This window comes from Schistocerca piceifrons, chromosome 4 (genome assembly GCF_021461385.2).
Source record: "Schistocerca piceifrons isolate TAMUIC-IGC-003096 chromosome 4, iqSchPice1.1, whole genome shotgun sequence".
NCBI classification, from domain to species: Eukaryota; Metazoa; Arthropoda; class Insecta; order Orthoptera; family Acrididae; genus Schistocerca; species Schistocerca piceifrons.
The window spans coordinates 581,883,636-581,905,133 of NC_060141.1; the positions used below are offsets into that span (position 1 = coordinate 581,883,636).

The following is a 21,498-nucleotide window of genomic DNA, read 5'->3' on the forward strand; positions in this document are numbered from 1 at the left end:
ACTGCCTTACAGAAAACGTGAAGCCTCCAGAAGACATGGTCGGTTGTCAATGTAACTTCGCACACATACTCAGCATCGGCGCGTATGTTAATGATGAGATTTGCAATTCTCTGTGACAGTTAGACTGATGTTGTTTGTGTTTAGTGCTGTTACCAAGTCTGGTAGGGCGTGGACGACGTTAGATGTTGAATGATCACTGTGAAAACCACTGAGTTATCATGTACTCATGTGAGACAGAATTGTCAGCGCCTGACAGAGTTCGAAAGGGACCTCATTGAGGTTTCCGTTTGACCAGCTGGTCGAATCGGGCAAGATTTGTGGGGCAGTCGAACCTGACAGTAGCCCGTTGTTGGTCTGCACGAGAAGATGAGTACAGACATAGATGTTGTCAAGATTCTAGTCAACCACATCTGACCAACACAAAAGTGGATCAACGTACTGTGTACCAAGCACATCGTAACCCCTTCACATCAGCTCCTGCCATTCGAGATGAAGTAATGGACTTCCTGCAACGTTCTGTGTTATTCCATACTATCAGTAGGATAACAGCAGCGGCCGGACTAGAGAATTACGGTCCCACGCGTAGGCTGCCGTTAACACCGTGACACAAACGACTACGTTTGGAGTGGTGACGCGACAGGGAAGCATGGACTACTGATGAAGGGCATGACCATCGTGGGCGAGTTTGCTGGGCGCCTGGGAAGAGCTGCCATTTATCCAATGTTTTGGAGAGACACGGAGGTGTTACTCGTGTTGTGGGGCGTTACCGAGTATAGCTTCAGCTCATGGCTGGTAGTAGTGAGGAAACTCTGACAGAATAACACAACGCCAGGAACATCTTGTGTGATCACGTGTAATCTCTCATGCGACAGTACCGTTGTGCCATTTTTGGACGAGACAGTTTTCGTCCACATATGGCGAGTGTCCCTGTGACCCATCATCGGGATGTTGATGTACTCATGTGGCCAGCAAGATCATCAGATCTCTCCACAGTAAAATATGCAGGAGACCAGTTCTGACGTCAACTCCATTCCTGTGTCAGTATAAAGGATATCATGGATCAGATACAGTAGTTGTGGGCTATTTTGCCTCAGAACAGGACACAACAGGTTTACAACACTTTCCCCAACCGAATTAGTGCCTGCATTCTAGCCAGAGGGAGCGCAACATCATACAGATATGTGGACTTGTAGTGCCAAGTTCTTTGAAGATTCGCCTCGACTTGGAAATAAGTGAAATTAAATAACATATTCTCTCAACCCGTGAAGTATCATTTCGTCTTTTCCTCCGTTTTTTGGTACTTAACTTTTGTGTTAGGTAGTGTATTTTGCCTACCTAAATTATAAATTAAAGTATGCAATGGCTACAGAGTGTTAATTTGTTAGCTGCCAGCCTACACCCAATAGGAGAAGTGTAAACAACCCTTAATAAAAGAAAACACAGTGACTAAAAGCTTTTCAGTTTCAGAGACGTTACAGTTTCTGAAACTTCATTTAGCTTTCCAAATGGCCTTTATTTTGTTATTATTCACTTATTAATTGAAATATTGTGGCTTAAATTACAAATTATGGATTTGTATAGAGCTATAGATTTAATTTCTAAGAATACTGTACAGACAGAACTTTGTTTGAGAAGTATCTTGTCACAGGGTCAGTTTATGAGGATGGAGCATATATGTAACAGAGTTTGGAATTAGTCTATATCGATTCACGGCAGACATAAAAAGAAAATTTCAAACTTATGTAGTGGGCCAAACAACACTTAACAATGTTAGGCAATTATTATTGTTGTGTTTATTTATTTTGCTCTCCTACCTAACGTTTTCTTCAGCAAAACTAACTATAATACCACGTCATATGGTTCTATGACATCATTATTAATTTGATTTTTTTATTCAATGTGTTGATTGTGTATTATGTTTAATTATAGTTGATGTTTAAGATGGCTTTCAAAGTGACTCGTCCATTCAGTAAAAAATTTAGCTGCGGCTATTACTCGTAGTACTGAATACCCCAGCAAACCACAATCGTTATTTTAAAAACGACGAATCTGTTTATAGAAAAAATGACGATTCTGCCCTTGTTGCTGAAATCATTATGTCGCCACCGAGATTCAACCAAGTAGAATGCAGAAGAAAGGGGAAATTTTCACCATCAACATTTAAAGCAGTGGAAGAGTGTTACCTAAAGTTCCAGTTCAACAGAATTTTTAGCAAAGTTTTACCCTAATTACACTACTGGCTATTAAAATTGCTATACCAAGAAGAAATGCAGATGATAAACAAGTATTCATTGGACAAATATGTTATACTAGAACTGACATGAGATTACATTTTCACGCAATTTGGGTGCATATATCCTGAGAAATCAGAACCCAGAATAACCACCTCTGGCCGTAACAACGGCCTTGATACGCCTGGGCATTGAGTCAAAAAGAGCTTGGATGGCGTGTACAGGTACAGCTGCCCATGCAGCTTCAGCACGATACCACAGTTCATCAAGAGTAGTGACTGGCGTATTTTGACGAGTCAGTTGCTCGGCCACCACTGAACAGACGTTTTCAATTGGTGAGAGATCTTGAGAAAGTGCTGGCCAGGGCAGCAGTCGAACATTTTCTGTATCCAGAAAGACCCGTACAGGACCTGCAACATGCGGTCGTGCATTATCCTGCTGAAATGTAGGGTTTTGCAGGGATCGAATGAAGGGTAGAGCCACGGCTCATAAAACATCTGAAATGTAACGTCCTTTGTTAAAAGTGCCGTCAATGCGAACAAGAGGTGACCGAGACGTGTAACCAATGGCACCCCATACCATCACGCCGGGTGATAAGCCAGTATGGCGATGACGAATACACGCTTCCAATGTGCGTTCACCGCGATGTCGCCAAACACGGATGCGACCATCATATTGCTGTAAGTAGAAACTGGATTCATCCGAAAAAATGACGTTTTACCATTCATGCACCCAGGTTCGTCGTTGAGTACGCCATCGCAGGCGCTCCTGTCTGTGATGCAGCGTCAAGGGTAACCGCAGCCATGGTCTCTGAGCTGATAGTCCATGCTGCTGCAAACGTCGTCGAACTGTTCGTGCAGATGGTTGTTGTCTTGCAAACGTCCCCATCTGTTGACTCAGGAATCGAGACATGGCTGCACGATCAGTTACAGCCATTTGGATAAGATGCCTGTCATCTCGACTGCTAGTGATACGAGGCCGTTGGGATCCAGCACGGCGTTCCGTATTACCCTCCTGAACCCACCGATTCCATATTCTGCTAACAGTCATTGGAGCAGCAATGTCGCGATACGATAAACCGCAGTGGCGATAAGCTACAATCCGACCTTTATCAAAGTCGCATACGTGATGGTACGCACTTCTCCTCCTTACACGAGGCATCACAACAACGTTTCACCAGGCAACGCCGGTCAACTGCTGTTTGTGTATGAGAAATCGGTTGGAAATTTTCCTCATGTCAGCTCGTTGTAGGTGTCGCCACCGGCGACAACCTTGTGTGAATGCTCTGAAAAGCTAATCATTTGCATATCACAGCATCTTCTTCCTGTCGGTTAAATTTCGCGTCTGTAGTACATCTTCGTGGTGTAGCAATTTTAATGGCCAATAGTGTATTCATCTTCTATGCGGCGACATTACGAGTATCTGACACAGCTGACTCTGGTATGTCCTTCCAGTCTGAGACACTTAGCTTGTCAGCTCAGTTAGTGATATTCGAAACGGGTAGCCTAGCGAGTATCGAGTTGTATACGTCTCGGCACCATGCTTCACCCCCTCCCTTCCATTCAATAAGCAGAATGCCATAACCTCACAACTGTACACTGCACAAGCATCCATCATAGCCTGCCATCCCGTTGGTTACCAATGCGCCCGTCTAACATTCTGACTTGGGTTTCACAGATTCGGCAATACCTGTCGCAGCTGGCATCAAGCTATCCCAGTACGGTGACTGTGCAGAGCATCGGACAGACGTCCGAGGGTCGCCCTCTGGATATCATCCAGATATCCTCTGGAGGCGGCGGCTCCAGGCCGGTCATCCTGATCGACGCCGGCATCCACGCCAGGGAGTGGATCGCGCCAGCTGCCGCCCTCTACGTCATCAACCAGCTGGTCGAGAACGCAGCCGAGGGCGCGCTCACAGCCAGCGTCGACTGGCACATCATACCCGTGCTCAACCCCGATGGTTACGAGTACACTTTCACAAACGTAATGACTGCTTGGCTATCTTCATATCTGTCCTAGGGCTGCTATTTATAGAGGAACTGTATTCCAACAAAGCCACTCAGTTCTAATGACACTGTTTAATTACCGTTTTATTAATGAACTACAGAGGGTGTGCCTTCTTGGAAGAGCAGAATTATTGCTTTGTTCAGTCCCCAAACATGTTTCACTGCAGTTGTGGCATCTTCAGTGCGTATTTTCTTTAATGCTTGTGAAATACAAAGATACAAATTTTACGCAGGTTGGGGCATGTGATTGGTTGGTTGTTTGGGGAAGGAGACCAGACAGCGTGGTCATCGGTCTCATCGGATTAGGGAAGGATGGGGAAGGAAGTCGGCCGTGCCCTTTCAGAGGAACCATCCCGGCATTTGCCTGGAGTGATTTGGGGAAATCACGGAAAACCTAAATCAAGATGGGCGGACGCGGGATTGAACCGTCGTCCTCCCGAATGCGAGTCCAATGTAGGGACATGTGGACATCAGATTTTGACGTTGTTTAGATCACAAATAATGTTTACCTTTTTTATGCTGTGGGTGGGGTGTGACTTTCAACAAAAATGATCCACAGCTTCTGAGCCACACGTGAGTTAAATTTTTGTCGAGAATATAACGTCTAAACGGTGAAATATTGGTAGATGCCCCTTTTTGAAGTTTATCATTGCTGCAGTTGAACTGTCTTGAGCTCTGATTATTTGCCTGCTGAATGTATTGGTTTGTTTTTATGGGTAAAGTGAATCGTGGGCATCAGTAATATTTCGTTGAGGGTTGGATTTAGAAAACAGTTTGGTGTGGTTTACGATTCATAGATTGTGTTGGGGATTTACAAACACGATAATCATGTCTATCGTTCATCAAGAATAGCAAAGATTATCATAAAAGCTATCATATGGGGCGACAAAGTCGTCATTGATCGTGCAGTATTTTGCAACGCTGTAAACTAACAAACAAACAACAGAGAATAAACTCGAGTGCGCGCACGCGAATTTCGCGGCCGTCAATCGAAAACAACACAGTAGAACAAACGACTGTCAGCAGCCTACCTGAAAGGTAAATGTCAGTGAAAAGTGAGTGAAAGCCACAGCAATGTGGTAACATTCTGGATTCAGCAATGAGAACGAGAAAACGTAAGTAAAGGCTATTGTAAATCCGCAGCACAAGCAATAAATAGGGAACACCGCCAAATAGTTTTTCAAACCAAACCGTCACTAATTTTAGCGATGCCCACAGGTCATTTCAAGCATAAAACCAATTATACCGGCACATTCAGCAGACTTATAATAACTAAGTACAACTTAGGTCATAGCAACTATTGAAATGGTAAGCGCATAAAGGGTTATAGGCCACCATTTTACCGGAATACTTAGTTTAAAATATACATTCTGAACAACTATTTGGTTCGGATCTTGCCCTAACATCCTAATGTTGCGTATGAACGGATGTACACTGGCGGAAAAAAGATCGCAACACCAGGAAGGACTTGTGTGACATAAACGAAAGTTGGCAGGCGTGTTTCTACCAGTGGCTGGATGTTGCTTCTGCGATACTGCAGAAATACTTGACAGAATTGTAGCCAATGCACGTGGATGCTGACAGTGGTGGTCAAGAGAATGTATGGTCGCAAGAAGACCGGGCTCCGGATGGACACGTGGCACTACCGAACGGGAGGACCATCGTATTCGGTGCGTGGCTTTGCCGCATCGTACTGCATCTTCAGCAGCAATTTAAGCAGCAGTTGTCACTACAGTGGCACAACGAACTGTTACAAATCGCTTATTTCAAGGAAAGCTCCGAGCCAGATGCCCTGTAGCGTGCGTTCCGCTGCCCCCAAACCAGCACCATTTGCGACTTCAGTGATGTCAAGCGAGAGCTCACTGGAGGACTGGGTGGAGGTCTTGTTGGAAGGAGGGTGGTTCTGCCTCAGTGCCAGTACGGCTGTGTGTTGGTTAGAAGGAGGCAAGTTGAAGGCCTGCAACCAACCTGTCTGCTTGCTAGACACACTGGACCATCTGGAGTTGTGGTCTGGGGTGCGATTTTGTGTGACAGCAGGAGCACTCTAGTGGTTATCCCACACACCCTGACTGCAAATTTTTACGTCAGTCTGGGATTCGACCTGTTCTGCTGCCATTCACAAACAGCATACCAAGTGCATTTTCCAACAAGATAGCGCTCGCCCACGTACCGCTGTTTTAACCCAACATGCTGTACAGAGTGTTGACATGTTGCCTTGACCTGTTCAATCACCATATCTGTCTCCAGCCGAGCACATATGGGACATCACGCATGACAACTACAGCGTCATCCATAAACAGCATTAACTGTCCCTGTATAGACCAACCAAATACAACAGACATAAGACACTATCCCCCAAACTGACATCTGGCACCTGTAAAACACAATGGATGTACGTGTGCACGCTTGCATTGAACATTATTGCGGTTACACCGGTTTTTAATGTACCAGCTTTTCACATTTGCAATGGCTCATCTAGCGCTTACATTAACCTGTGATTTTGCGAGGTTAACCACTTACATATGTTGCCTAGACAAACGTATTCCCGAAACTTCATTAATCATTTTTTTGGTTGCGATTTTTTTTTACGTCAGTGTGTTAATATAGACTTATGGCTCATTTCTGTTGACAGCCACAGAGTACACATGATGTAAAAACTTGGAAACTAAACAACAAAATCTGATGTCAACACATTCCTAATGTAAAGGGTTTCCATGATTAAAGTGCCAGCTTCAAAGCAGTGTAGAATGAGAGCCACTGCTCAGAATGACGTAAAATTTGAACTGCATATTATTGACGCAGAGAAAAACGTCAAGGAAAAAAAGAAAACGAAAATTTGGCCAGTAGATGGCGCTGTAAGCGCCAGAATACGCACACCAACAGACACGCGGCACGCGGCTTTTCCTCATTTTGCTTCTGAGACGCCCAACTGACTGTGTCCATGAAGGATCGTGCGCTCCTGATAAAGCTGCAGAAGTTTCGGACACTCCAGGGCGTGATAAAAGACATTTGCCCCGTTTATGCTAAGAGTCTGGAGAAAATGATTACAAAATTCGAAACGACAAGTTTTTTTGAAGTGCAGTGTGCCAGAGGGAGGAAACCAGTTGATCCGACGCTGTTAGAGTCTTCTGCACACCGACAGCCTCCCCCCCTCCCCCCTTGCCAACCCCGCCTTCTCCCCTCCCTCCCCTCTTTGTCTCTTAAACAGTGTCCATATGTGGGTAGAATCATTTTTATCCAAGATGGCGCTCCTCCACACATTGCAGAGCCCGTGAAGCGGCTGCGGCAGAGGCATTTCGGAAGTGCTACAATTATCAGTCGTCAGTTCGCTACAGCATTCGGGAGGACGACGGGTCAAACCCGCGTCCGGCCATTAGGTTTCGGCTTTCCATGATTTCCTTAAATCGTTTCAGGCAAATGCCGGGACGGCCCCTTTGAATGGGCACGGCCGATTTCCTTCCCCGTATTTCCCTTACCCGAGCATAAAACGTTATCTGGAATTGTACTGAATGCTTTCTCAGAAAATTATTTTGGGCAATTAGTTCATGAGCCGACTCGGCGTGTAAATTGTTGCGAATGCATACTTGACCTCTTAGCAACAAATAATACTGAACAAATAGGGAGTAGCGTGACGAATACAGGGATTAGCGACCACAAGGCAGTTGCTGTTAGGCTGAATACCGTAACATCTACAACCACAAGAAAGAAGAGCCAAGTATATCTATTTAAAAAAGCTGATAAAATGCTCTAAATACCTTTTTAAGAGACTGTCTTCACTCCTTCAAAATGGTTCAAATGGCTCTGAGCGCTATGGGATTTAACTGCTGTGGTCATCAGTCCCCTAGAACTTAGAACTACTTAAACCTAACTAACCTAAGCACATCACACACATCCATGCCCGAGGCAAGATTCTAACCTGTGACCGTAGCGGTCGCGCGGTTCCAAACTGTAGCGTCTAGAACTGCTCGGCCTGAATTACAGGCCCATGTCATTAATGTCGATTTGCAGTAGAGTTTTGGAATGTATACTGTGTTCGAACATTATGAAGTACATCGAAGAAAATGATTTATTGACACATAGCCAGCACGGACTCAGAAGATATCGTTCTTGTGAAACACAACTAGCTCTCTATACTAATGAAGTAATGTGTGATATCGACAGGTGATGTCAAATTGGTTCCATATATTTAGATTTCCAGAAGGCTTTCGACACCGTTCCTTACAAGCGTCTTCTAACCAAACTACGCCCTATGGAATATCGCTTCAGTCGTGCAAGTGAATTTGTGATTTCCTGTCAGAAAGATCACAGTTCGTAGTAATAGACGGAAAGCCATGTAGTAAAACAGAAGTAATATCCAGCGTTCCCCAAGGAGGTGTTTTAGGCCCTCTTTTGTTCCTGATCTATATTAACGACATAGGAGACAATCTGATTAGCTGTCTTAGATTATTTGCAGGTTATGCTGTCATTTACCGTCTTGTAAAGTCATCAGATGACCAAAACGAGTTGCAAAATCATTTAGATAAGATATCGGTATTGTGCGAAAAGTGGCAATTGACCGTGAATAAAGAAAAGTGTGAAGTTATTCACATGAGTACTAAAAGAAATCCGCCAAATTTCTATAACGCGTCAACTCACACAATTCTGAAGGCTGTAAATTTAACTAAATACTTAGGGATTACAATTACAAATAACCTAAAATACACTCCTGGAAATGGAAAAAAGAACACATTGACACCGGTGTGTCAGACCCACCATACTTGCTCCGGACACTGCGAGAGGGCTGTACAAGCAATGATCACACGCACGGCACAGCGGACACACCAGGAACTGCGGTGTTGGCCGTCGAATGGCGCTAGCTGCGCAGCATTTGTGCACCGCCGCCGTCAGTGTCAGCCAGTTTGCCGTGGGATACGGAGCTCCATCGCAGTCTTTAACACTGGTAGCATGCCGCGACAGCGTGGACGTGAACCGTATTTGCAGTTGACGGACTTTGAGCGAGGGCGTATAGTGGGCATGCGGGAGGCCGGGTGGACGTACCGCCGAATTGCTCAACACGTGGGGCGTGAGGTCTCCACAGTACATCGATGTTGTCGCCAGTGGTCGGCGGAAGGTGCACGTGCCCGTCGACCTGGGACCGGACCGCAGCGACGCACGGATGCACGCCAAGACCGTAGGATCCTACGCAGTGCCGTAGGGGACCGCACCGCCACTTCCCAGCAAATTAGGGACACTGTTGCTCCTGGGGTATCGGCGAGGACCATTCGCAACCGTCTCCATGAAGCTGGGCTACGGTCCCGCACACTGTTAGGCCGTCTTCCGCTCACGCCCCAACATCGTGCAGCCCCCCTCCAGTGGTGTCGCGACAGGCGTGAATGGAGGGACGAATGGAGACGTGTCGTCTTCAGCGATGAGAGTCGCTTCTGCCTTGGTGCCAATGATGGTCGTATGCGTGTTTGGCGCCGTGCAGGTGAGCGCCACAATCAGGACTGCATACGACCGAGGCACACAGGGCCAACACCCGGCATCATGGTGTGGGGAGCGATCTCCTACACTGGCCGTACACCACTGGTGATCGTCGAGGGGACACTGAATAGTGCACGGTACATCCAAACCGTCATCGAACCCATCGTTCTACCATTCCTAGACCGGCAAGGGAACTTGCTGTTCCAACAGGACAATGCACGTCCGCATGTATCCCGTGCCACCCAACGTGCTCTAGAAGGTGTAAGTCAACTACCCTGGCCAGCAAGATCTCCGGATCTGTCCCCCATTGAGCATGTTTGGGACTGGATGAAGCGTCGTCTCACGCGGTCTGCAAGTCCAGCACGAACGCTGGTCCAACTGAGGCGCCAGGTGGAAATGGCATGGCAAGCCGTTCCACAGGACTACATCCAGCAGCTCTACGATCGTCTCCATGGGAGAATAGCAGCCTGCATTGCTGCGAAAGGTGGATATACACTGTAATAGTGCCGACATTGTGCATGCTCTGTTGCCTGTGTCTATGTGCCTGTGGTTCTGTCAGTGTGATCATGTGATGTATCTGACCCCAGGGATGTGTCAATAAAGTTTCCCCTTCCTGGGATAATGAATTCACGGTGTTCTTATTTCAATTTCCAGGAGTGTAGAACGATCTCACAGATAATGTTGTGGATAGGGCAAACCAAAGACTGCGATTCACCGGCAGAACACTTAGAAGGTGCAACAGGTCTACTAAAGAGAGTGCTTACACCACGCGTGTCTGCCCTATTTTGGAATATTGATGCGCGGTGTGGGATCCGCATCAGGTGGGGCTGACGGAGAAGAAGGACGACTCGTTTTGTACAGTCGCGAAATAGGGGAGGTAGTGCCACAGACATGATACGTGAATTGGAGTGGCAATCATTAAAACAAAGGCGTTTTTCGTTGCGACGGGATCTTCTCATGAAATTTCAATCCCTAGTTTTCTTCTCCGATCGTGAAAACATTCTATTGGCACCCATCTACATAGGGAGATGTGATCATCACGATAAAGTAAGAGAAATCAGGGTTCGCACAGAAAAATTTAAGTTTTCGTTTTTCCGACGCGCTGTTTGAGAGTGGAATGGTAGAGAGAGCTAGAAGTGGGTTCATTGAACCCTCTGCCAGGCACTTTATTGTGAATAGAAGAGTAATCACGCAGACGTTCCGCATACTGTTCGCCAGCGTACCAAGTGACGTTTTCTGCTCAGTGCCAGACGCCTGTAACTTCGCCGCTCTGTAGCGTCGTTGGGTGACGTTTCCAGACACGGGCTCCTATCCTGGACTTATTCCTCAAGACATCCTATACAACTCCTCGAAATTTGTCACTACGTTTGCGGGACACCATGTTTACTAAATACGCTCCAGGAGTTTCTGTGTTACGTTTCCGTGTCACACATTTTCAGCTTCACCCTCAGCCGTAGGGATGATAGGGGTGTCTTCCTGTCAAATAATTTTTTCTACATAGTAAGTGTGGCAAAAAAGTTTCTTCAGATTTTACCGAGGTACGCTGATACGTGACTATCTTTATACCCCTACCCCTCCCCCTCTCCTAGGGACCTGTCACCATTGATCCCAGTGACCCCGAAAACTATGGATTAGATACTAATATGGGTCGCTGTCGAATTTACCTGCATGACATGGCCCCTCACCCTCAACTCCACTGCTGCGGGTGTACTTCCGCAGTATTTTTGCACAAATAATACAAATAATAAGACTATTCAAATTTTTTTGGAATTACTACAGAAGTTCTTGAGTTAATCTTCTTTGTCAGTTCCTTTTTATCCTCACCCGCACCTGTATGGGCAGTAGGTGTGTCCTACCCCAAAGTATGTTTTTTCAGACTATGTAAGTGTAATTTCCATTTAATTTTGGTAACAATCAGTTTTTAATATAAAATTAACCAAAGGTGGTCTAAATATTTTCTTCCTTACATCTGTGGAGCAATTACAAGCCGCTGGCTAGTGCTTTAAAATTTGGTTGTAATGATACTGTCGATACGTGGAAGCTCATAAAACCTTGCCGTCTGCACTTTTACTTAGGCGAAGACACCCACAGGTTACACCATTACTGATATATACTTTTGTTTTTCGCAGGAGCGTATGTGGAGGAAGACCCGATCAACAAGAACATCTCCTGATTGCCCAGGAGTGGACGGCAACAGAAACTTTGACTTCCACTGGAATGGTAAGGAAGCAGTTAGTTGTCTTTTACATACTAAACGTCGATTGCATTTTATTAGATTCGTACATACTGAACACTGACTTTACAGCGAACAGCTGAACAGTTTGCTCATACTGATCACGGAATTGCGCTACGTTTTCCTTTTTCTTTGTACGATCCAATAAATATACTTGCCAGTGTTCACATCTTGTGTTGTGTCGCACCGTACAACTACTCTCAGATGCTTGAGGGCTGTGTATCCAGTCAACTATCGCCTATTGTGTAGCCAAGCGATATCGCTTTTTTCGCCTATTCACCAAACTGCATTAGATTTAATTAGGTAGATGTCATTCGTGCGCAAACGCTGATCGATTGCTAGCTTCTTTGAATTTCGAAACAATTTTCTAACGGCATGCCTGAATCTACACAAATACGCTGGACAAAAAAGTCTAAGAAACATTACGAACGTACTTCGTACAGGAGTTTCGGAGATGCATCTCGACAATAAATACACTTGTAAATTATTCGTTCCTGATGTTTTGTTTGATGTCTACTTTCAAACTGCAGTTACTTCGCAATCATTTGTAAACATCTATGGGAGAAATTAAATTGGGAGGAATAGTTTTTCTTAGTCACGAAAACTCTCAACAACCCTCCAGTAAACAATTCCGACTCCAACGCTACCTTTGGGAAAACCGCATTACCAAGCAGAAACAGTTAGCGGTGGTACTTCGATAATTGGAAAATTAAATTCAATATCTCGTCCAGCGACAAGGAGAATACTTTAATAATAACAGCTAGAGATCCGCCCCGCCTTAGCAAGGGTAGCATGAAGTATCTACGGCCCGACAGCGAGCCTTCACTTAGCGACATAGAAACGTGTCGGGGGACTTTAATCCATACAAATGCCCCAAGTAAGCCCGGTACTCCTCACGCCCGATATTCAAGTAATAACGAACTAACTAAAAAAACACTTAGTTACCTGCACTTAATTTTCTGCTAAAGTGCAGTGGAGTCAACTTTCGAGACAGTGTTGCCACTTCACAATAGAAATAGTTAGCCAGTACACGAAGCGTACTGGTTTCATGTGGGAAACGCTCTACAATAAAAAAGTAGTTATGTGTGTATGTATATGTGTTCCGCATGCCCTCCTCAAACACTCGACCGATTTCAACCAAACTAGGTACACATATCCTTTACCGTCAAGCAACAATCGCTATGGGGATAATAACTGCCTACCTATCACAGTTCAGGAGATACGGCGATGTAAGCATTGAGATGCGTGAAAACTGCCGAATCATACATGACGTTTAAATTTATTACCTCTTTGCTATTAACTTAATCCGCAACCTACCTCGCAGACGGTATCGTCATATACTGCTGAATGTATCTACAAAATTATATCAATGTACGAGTCGTCGTACAAGAGATATGACGTGCTAAACGTGAAATAATGCCGTATTACGTGTGAAATGTTAATACATTTATCCCTTATTGTTAAGACACATCTACAATCAGTCAAGAAATCCGTGACACCTGACAGTGTTTTTGGCAGCTTTCAACTGCGAAGCGCAAATGGCTGTAGGAAGCAATAGCCGTCTATAGAGCTATGAAAAGACGTTGTCATGGAGACAGACGTTTACAAAATCACATTGGAGACAGGCAAAGCAGCTGCGGTCAGCGTGCAGAAGCTCTCCGGGATCACGTTTATTAATTTGGATACTGCACTTTAGGATTTCTGCGTTATGCATATTTTCTTGTACGGCTGTTTCATAATTTCAAAGGTATTTTCGCAAATATGAGGAAATGAATTTTTTTCGATTCTTCATTACAAGCTCAATTTCTTTTTTTGTTTACGTTTATAATAGAAAACTGACGAAATCAATACCCAGGCAAAACCACGCTTGTCAGCTAGATTAGAATAGTTATAAATTCTGGTCAAGTTTCGCTGCTCTCTGGATTTACGGCGGCAGTTAGTTTGCTCTTTCCCAGCCGGATGCGGCCTCCTCTCCAGCTGACGGGCTTGTAACTCCTGTCGACACCAGGAGATGTCTCTCGAAACGCCAATTAATTATGGAACAGATAAAAATACATACATTACACTCTCATAATGACTTAGAGATAATAAATTATATACAGAAACCTTCTTCGTGAATCAAGCTATCTGATAGTGAAAACGGTATTAAAATCGCTACAGTATTTCCTGAGACTGGTTCAAACATACAAACAGAAACTTTGGCAGTGGACTTTATAACATAGACAATAGAACCAGAAACAAAATCCTCTACACCTACAAATCCTTAATACGTCCTATCCTCTGTTATGCCAGTCTTGCCTGGATATCTGCCCCCCCCCCTCCCCCCCTCAAATTCTATAAGTCCCTCCAGATTCTTGAGCGTCATGCACTCCGCCTCGCCTTCCATATACGCCTCCCATCCCCCATGTGGATCCTCTATGACCTCATTCCTTTCCCCCATCTGCTCCTGTTCCTCGAACATATCCGCATCCTCCACATCTTCCGCCGCCTTGATCCCCCTCACTCCCTGGTTGCTCCTCTCCTCTCCCATCCCTACCCCCTGCCACGTCTTCACTGTTGCGTCCCCCCTACCCTCCATCTCTACACCCTTCATCTCCTTTCCCAAGGCGGCTTCCATCAACTCCCCCTCCCAGATGATGCCCTCTGTCCCTCCATTTAACCCTCCTATCAACTCTGATCCTCACCTCCCCCCTCCTTTCCTCCGACCTTTTCCTTGGCTCCCTCTCTCCCCCTTCCATCCTCTTTTTTCCCCACCTACCCTCTCTCTGCCCCCCTTTCTCTCCACCGAGTCCTTTTGCATTTCCCTCCTCTGCCTTTTCACATTCCCTCTCGTGTCTGCCCTGCCCCTCCCCCCCCCCCTTCTTATGAGTCCTCTCCCTTCTTTGGTTCCCTGTCCTTTCGTTTTTCCTCTCCTCCCTCCTTGTTTTCCCCCCATCTGTCCAGGTCCCCCCCCCCCCCATCTGCCCTCGGCTATGGTGTGTTATCTTTGTGCCGACATTTTAGTGCAGTGTTTACAGTGAGTGTTCTGTGTTGTTGTCTTCTCCGAAGTGTTGCAAACGGACATCATACTGTCGCTGGGTGTTTCTTTATATCTCTAGCGAACAGAAACCAGACTGTCGCCATGTTTTTTAATTGTCTGTCTACTATGTTACCTGTCTGCTTCCTGTGTATTTTATTAGCTTTGCCAACCCCTTGCTTTATGTTTTAACTTTCCACAATTTTCCGCCGTTTTGCAATTTCAGTCACCGTTTTACCGCCTGCTTTTATTGTAATTATCTTCTTCTCACATTTTAAAAAGTCTGTAGGCTGCAGAGCAGCGTAATAAGCTGCTGCCAGCCCGCCCCCTTTGGGGGGAATCGAAATACAATAAAGAAAAAAAAAAAAACAGAAACACATCAGTGCAGCCGATCTGCTTTCATGGCGAATACAGACGTGAACGGACGACGTGTTTTGTAAACTCCGTCCAGTGTGTCATCAAAATATCCTGAAACTTAGACTGAGTGCTCATTGTCACTTCACAGCAAGAAGGATTAGCTGCAGGGGAAGCAGCTCGCCACATTCTGCTGTTACTGGTTCTCTGCTGACAACTCAATACTCCCCGTTATAACACCCCAACGACCCCCTTAAAGTGAATTAAGAGAGAATATCATAATATGAAATAGGGAAGAGTTATCTTGGCAAATACAACATCTTTGCCGATAAGCTAAGACCAAGAAGTTTTGATACAACAACATTATACATCACTGGGAATTTTTGTTATGAAAAGAGGAGGAAGAAACCTCAGATTTAATTAATGGACAAATATCCAAGTGATAACTGCAATTAATATCTTGAAAGCTAAGTCCAAGGTGATGTTAATCAGAGATAACTTTTATGTGGAAGAGAGTTGTAAGCGCAACGAAGAAATGCAATGCGCCTACAATACTCTTTCACAGAAGAAGTCACTTGCTGGCTCTCGTCCTGTCAAGACGTGCGAGAACAATTCTTGTCTTAGTTATTGAGAGTACGGAACGCGACGAGATTGTTTTGCGTTCAGAAGTGTTTCTTCCGTGACGTGATTCACGAACTTCGGAAACTGATTTTTTAAGCAGAGACAGGAACTGATAGACGCGTTTAACCGTGCATAACGGGTTAATTGAACTTTATTGACGAAACTAGTGAATATTGGACTTGGCTTTCAAATAGTTGGAACTAAAAGAAGAGTGGATAGTATATCAAAGGTCTACACTCGATTAGTCTCGAGTAGGACACAATTACACGACTTCAAGAAGATAATACAATTACGCTGAAGAGTCAAGTTGTCGTAATTGTCAAGAAACTTAATTTTAATAGAACTGACTTTACCAACCAACTGCGTGTGCGTGTGGTGCGAAAGTTATAAAGTATTTAGTGGCCAAGGAAGAATAAACTGTTCGTTCCAAGTGAAATATCAAGCGTGGACTACATTATTAAGTGATTTATTCAATGATTGTTAACCAACGACTGTTCAGCAGGAACAATTTAATGTGAATATCAAAATACCTACCTCATTAACTGAAAAGAGAATGTTACTTTAAATCCGTCTTGATTGCAAATTTAATAAAAAATTTGCAATCAAGACGGATTTAAAGTAACATAAAATCACTGATTGCTGTTATCCCATAAGACATTATGTCTGTTTTTGCAAAGTGAAAAGAGAATTTTTGAACATTTTTTTTAACATTACGGCGTAGATTCACTCAGACGTGATCAGAGAGTATCTGCGGATCTCGCTTCATACAGGTTCAACAACTCCATAGCAACGAGCCAACAACGTACGAGAAGACTGATAATTACAGTGTGTCCTCGCAATTGGTGGTGTGTACGATGCGGAAGAGATAAGCTTTAACAACTACTGCATATCCGGCCAATGAATCATTCAATCTTAAATCAGAAGAAGCATCCATTGTACGAGTTCGCATTTCTGTCTCCCGTTCACCAACGGGGACCTACGTCATCGCTCATCGTGCCTCAACTCCACTACGAGAGCTGTGGCAGTAGCAGCTCCACGGCGTCGACAATATCAGCACGCGGTTGGAGTGCGGGGACACCACACACCGTACCTTTTTTATGGTCGGTTCCCCTCTCGTGACATCTAGCGCTCAATTTCATATGGGTGTCCGGATACTTTTGATCGGGTAGTGTACCCCGAGGAGAATGTAACATAACTGCATACTACCTCTTTTTTGCAGGGTTCTGGCAGGATTGTGTTGGCACTTCAGTTTGTGCAGTAGGAGTCCACAACGAACAACAGTACAAACTTGTCAATATCAGTGAAATTCTCCAACAGCCATGTAACTGTTGATAGCAGGTCTTCGAATGAAGCACTAGTGAAGCAGTTGCATTCACGACATCCAGAGATATATGGCATTATATGACATATTCGTTTATTTGGACTGATGCATATGGGGCCTGAAGACGGCATAGTGGATTGCCGAAACTGGTAGCCTTCAGAATAAAATAACATCTCAGTGACACGGCAGTTGGAGAATTTCTTTGATATTGAGAATTATTTAAGCAGCCGATGTCCCCTGGCCATGATGGAACAGTATATAACAGTACAAACCTCTCAGTATTGTGGAGCGCCAAGTAGAAGTTTGGAAAGGGAACACGTAGCATTGAATCTGGATTAGTGACGTGTATTCTCTTTACCAGCAAGTGTAGTATTTGTCTGATGCGTGACGATCATGGTAGACAAGTGTGGAGACAGCGAGGTGCGAAGGTTCGTCTCAAGCATGCAATATGCATCAACATTTACATACCTCTCAGCAGCCCACGGTGTGGTGCATGGTGGATATCTATGTTGTACCAGTGCTAGTCATTTCCTTTCCTGTTCCACTCGTACATGGGCTTAGGGAGAAACTACTGTCTGCACGCCTCTGTACAAGCCGTAATTCTCTTCTACGTACGTTGGAGGTAGCAGCATCGTTATGCAGCGAGTCACAATTGCCGGTTCTCTAAATTTTCTTAACAGTGTTTCGTGAAAAGAACGTCATGTTCCCTCCAGGTATTCAACGAGTGAGGTGGTGCATTGGTTGGTGCTCTGCACTGCGATTCTGGATAACTAGGGGTCAGTTCCCCATTCGGCAATCTAGATTTCCGTAAATTGCTTAAGGCAAATACCGGCATGGTTCGCCTGACAGGTCACGGCCAATTTTCTTCTGTCCATAACTAATCCAAGCTTTTGCTCCCGTTTTCATGACCGTGATGTCGACTGGGCGTTAAACACTAATTTTCCATCTCTTGCAGAAACTATCATTTGAGTTCACAGACGATTTCCCCAGTATTCGGATGCTGATCAAAGCTATCGGTAACAAAGCTAGCAGCATTCCTCTGAATTGCTTCAATATATCGCTTTAATCCGACCTGGCGGGGATCCCAAACACTCGAGCAGTTCTCAAGAATGGCCCACAATAGTATTCAACACGCGGTCTCCCTTAAAAATGAGTTACACTTTCCTAAAACTGTCCCAATAAACCGAAGTCCACCATTCGGCTTCCCTACTACCGTCATTACTTACTTGTTCAATGCTATATCGCTATACTACATTACGCCCAGATATTTAATAGACGTGACTGTGTCAAGAGGCACACCACTAATACTGCATTCTAACATAACGGTATTAGTTTTCGTACTCATTCAGATTAAGTGACATTTTGCTGCATTCAGGGAAGCCGCTATTCACCGCACCAAATATAAATTCTGTATAAGCCATTCTGTGTCCTTCTGCAGTCACTCAGCGACGACATTTTCGCGTCACTCCTGATCATACTCTTAGGTGAATAGCTCGCCGTCCAGTGGAAGGTACAAAATTCTACTATTTAAGAAGTATTAGAGCCAGTGACGTATCTGGGAACACATTCCGAGTGCGCTCTCAACATGGAAGTGGGCTAGTCATGCTTTTCATCGGTGTCGTGTTTGGCTATCAGACACATGTCTTCGCTGTCGAGTGTAATGTGAGGTCTGGCTGCACATGCTTCTATAGCATTCTGCAACATAGTGTCCAGCCATACATGAAAATTCGGCGATGACTTCATCTCTCACGGTGATCATACCCCAGCGTACTGTCTCCACCTCGGGAACACCTTCCTGGAGAAGATAGCAATCAACCGAATGGAATAGCGTGCAGTATCTCTGACGTAACTGATTTTGTATGGGTCCAGCTAAGACTTGTCGTTCGTTATGATAGGAATCCTTATTCTTCAGTTTCATAAGATTTCCCTTTTCCTTTTTAGAGTAAGAACGCATTCAAAAAAATGGTTCAAATGGCTCTGAGCACTATGGGACTTAACATCTATGGTCATCAGTCCCCTAGAACTTAGAACTACTTAAACCTAACTAACCTAAGGACATTACACAACACCCAGCCATCACGAGGCAGAGAAAATCCCTGACCCCGCCGGGAATCGAACCCGGGAACCCGGGCGTGGGAAGCGAGAACGCTACCGCACGACCACGAGATGCGGGCAAGAACGCATTCGTTCGCAGCTATGCAGGTGATGCAAACAATGTTCTTAATCAATTTCTGTCGATTGACCCACCTCCTGATAGACTGTGGAGACGCATTTGGGTTGATCCAAGAACTGGCGCACATCATGGTGCTCAAAAATGGTAGGCGGAAAAATATGCTTACTTTTCGGATACTTATTCTCGTCAACAAGTGGAAAGGACACGGCTGCAACTTTAGTCTTTACCAACTCACAAGACAATATGGAAGGCCTTGAACTCTCACCAGGTGTTGGGTTCCTTTTTTTTCAGAGGCCGGCGCCGACAGCTATCCCTGCTCTGATGTTTACGCTGGTCCTCAGGCGTTCTCGGAGCCTGAGACGCAAGCTCTCAGAGACTACATCCTGGCCAACGCCGACCGCATCAAACTTTACCTAACGTTCCATAGCTACGGACCCGTAAGTAAATAATACAGTATTATTTAGGTATTGTTGTACTGGGTCGGTGCCTAAGTTCGTAGCTTCGGTCCTAGCTTTTTTCCATAATCTTAATAAACACAACAGATACACATAATAGAGACTTTAGTCAGCAAATTATAGTCCCCTCCACTGTTTACAACAGTCTACCAACGCTTGGGCAGCTTTTCGATTCCACGATGTGGAAACCACATGGTTTTGAGGCGAAGAACTCGTCGAACCACGTTCGAACGCATTTTGATGCGGAAAGGAAGTTCGTTGAAGCTTGTTCGATTGAGAACGGAAAAGGTGAAAATATGAGAACGTAAGATCAGGCGAATAAGGTGGACGCGAAATGAATTCCCATCATAGAACGTGGGTGTGCGTTATTGTGGAGTAGCATCACTTCAGGCAGTTTTTCTAGTTGTTGTTCTTGGTTTTTATGAGCAAGACGTCTCTGGTGCTGACAGTAAATGTCAACAGTGATGAAACTTCCTGGCAGATTAAAAGGGTGTGCCGGACCGAGACTCGAACTCGGGACCTTTGCCTTTCGCGGGCAAGTGCTCAAGTGCAAGTCCCGAGTTCGAGTCTCGGTCCGGCACACAGTTTTAATCTGCCAGGAAGTTTCATATCAGCGCACACTCCGCTGTAGAGTGAAAATTTCATTCTGTCAACAGTGATGGTTACACCTCAGGATAATTCGTAGCATATCATACCATCGCTGTTCTACCGGTTGCACAACATTACCATTCGTGGATGATGGAGATGCTGCTTTGCTTAGGCTCAACCATTGCTCCATTCTCGTCACCAGTAACGATACTGGATAGGAATGGTCGATGTTGTTCACGAGCCAACTGATGACGGGCAAGCAGAGACGCACGTATGATTACCCGCTTTTTGTTATTTTGGCTAGACCATGCAGTACCCAAACACCAGATTTTTAAACCTTCCCTATTGCATGCAAATGTCGCAACATACCATCACATCTGTCAGTTCTCGAGTACACCGACCTGGCTCATTGTGGATTCATGCCTTTAAGCGATATCCATCAAACCCCCAAGGTCTCCCTGAATGTTGACAGTCACTAATATCAAAACGATCATCCTTAAAAGAAGAAAACCATTTTCTTACCGAACTCTGTCGAATGACATTATTCCCATATACTACGCGTATGTTCCTGGATGTCTTCACTGGTACCTCCTCTTTACTGAAATCATACAGAAGAATATGTCGGAAATGTTTCGATTTCTCCACTTGGAACACCACAGCTCCACTCTCTATATCCGACAGAGGTGAAGAAGCGCGATAAACTAGCGTGGAAAGTGGCATTTAACCAGTCTTCGTACTGAAAATCACAATGACAACAAAAACAACAACAACAATAACAACTGGATACTAGCTAAAAGTTTCTGAAGATTAAGCTTCTTGCATCTATTTTCATTTTTTTTTTTGTGTTATAGTCACCAGTCTTCTGACTGGTTTGATGCGACCCACCACACATTCCTCTCCATTCCTTCATCTCAGAGTAGCATTTGCAACCCACGTTCTCAAATATTTGCTGGATGTATTCCAATGTCTGTTTTCCTCTACAGTTTTCAACGTCCACAGTTTTTATTATCTACAGTTCCCTCTAGTACCATGCAAGT

General features: G+C 44.8%; 1 protein-coding gene across 1 annotated transcript in view; it reads left to right on the forward strand.

Moving 5' to 3' along the window:
* Window positions 1-21,498, forward strand: part of LOC124796024 (carboxypeptidase B-like) — a 139,426-nt gene that overhangs the window by 109,650 nt on the left and 8,278 nt on the right. The window contains exons 4-6 of the mRNA XM_047260108.1: window positions 3,909-4,214; window positions 11,830-11,920; window positions 19,710-19,855. Coding sequence (XP_047116064.1) covers window positions 3,909-4,214; window positions 11,830-11,920; window positions 19,710-19,855 — 543 coding nt within the window. The remainder of the gene's footprint in view (window positions 1-3,908; window positions 4,215-11,829; window positions 11,921-19,709; window positions 19,856-21,498) is intronic.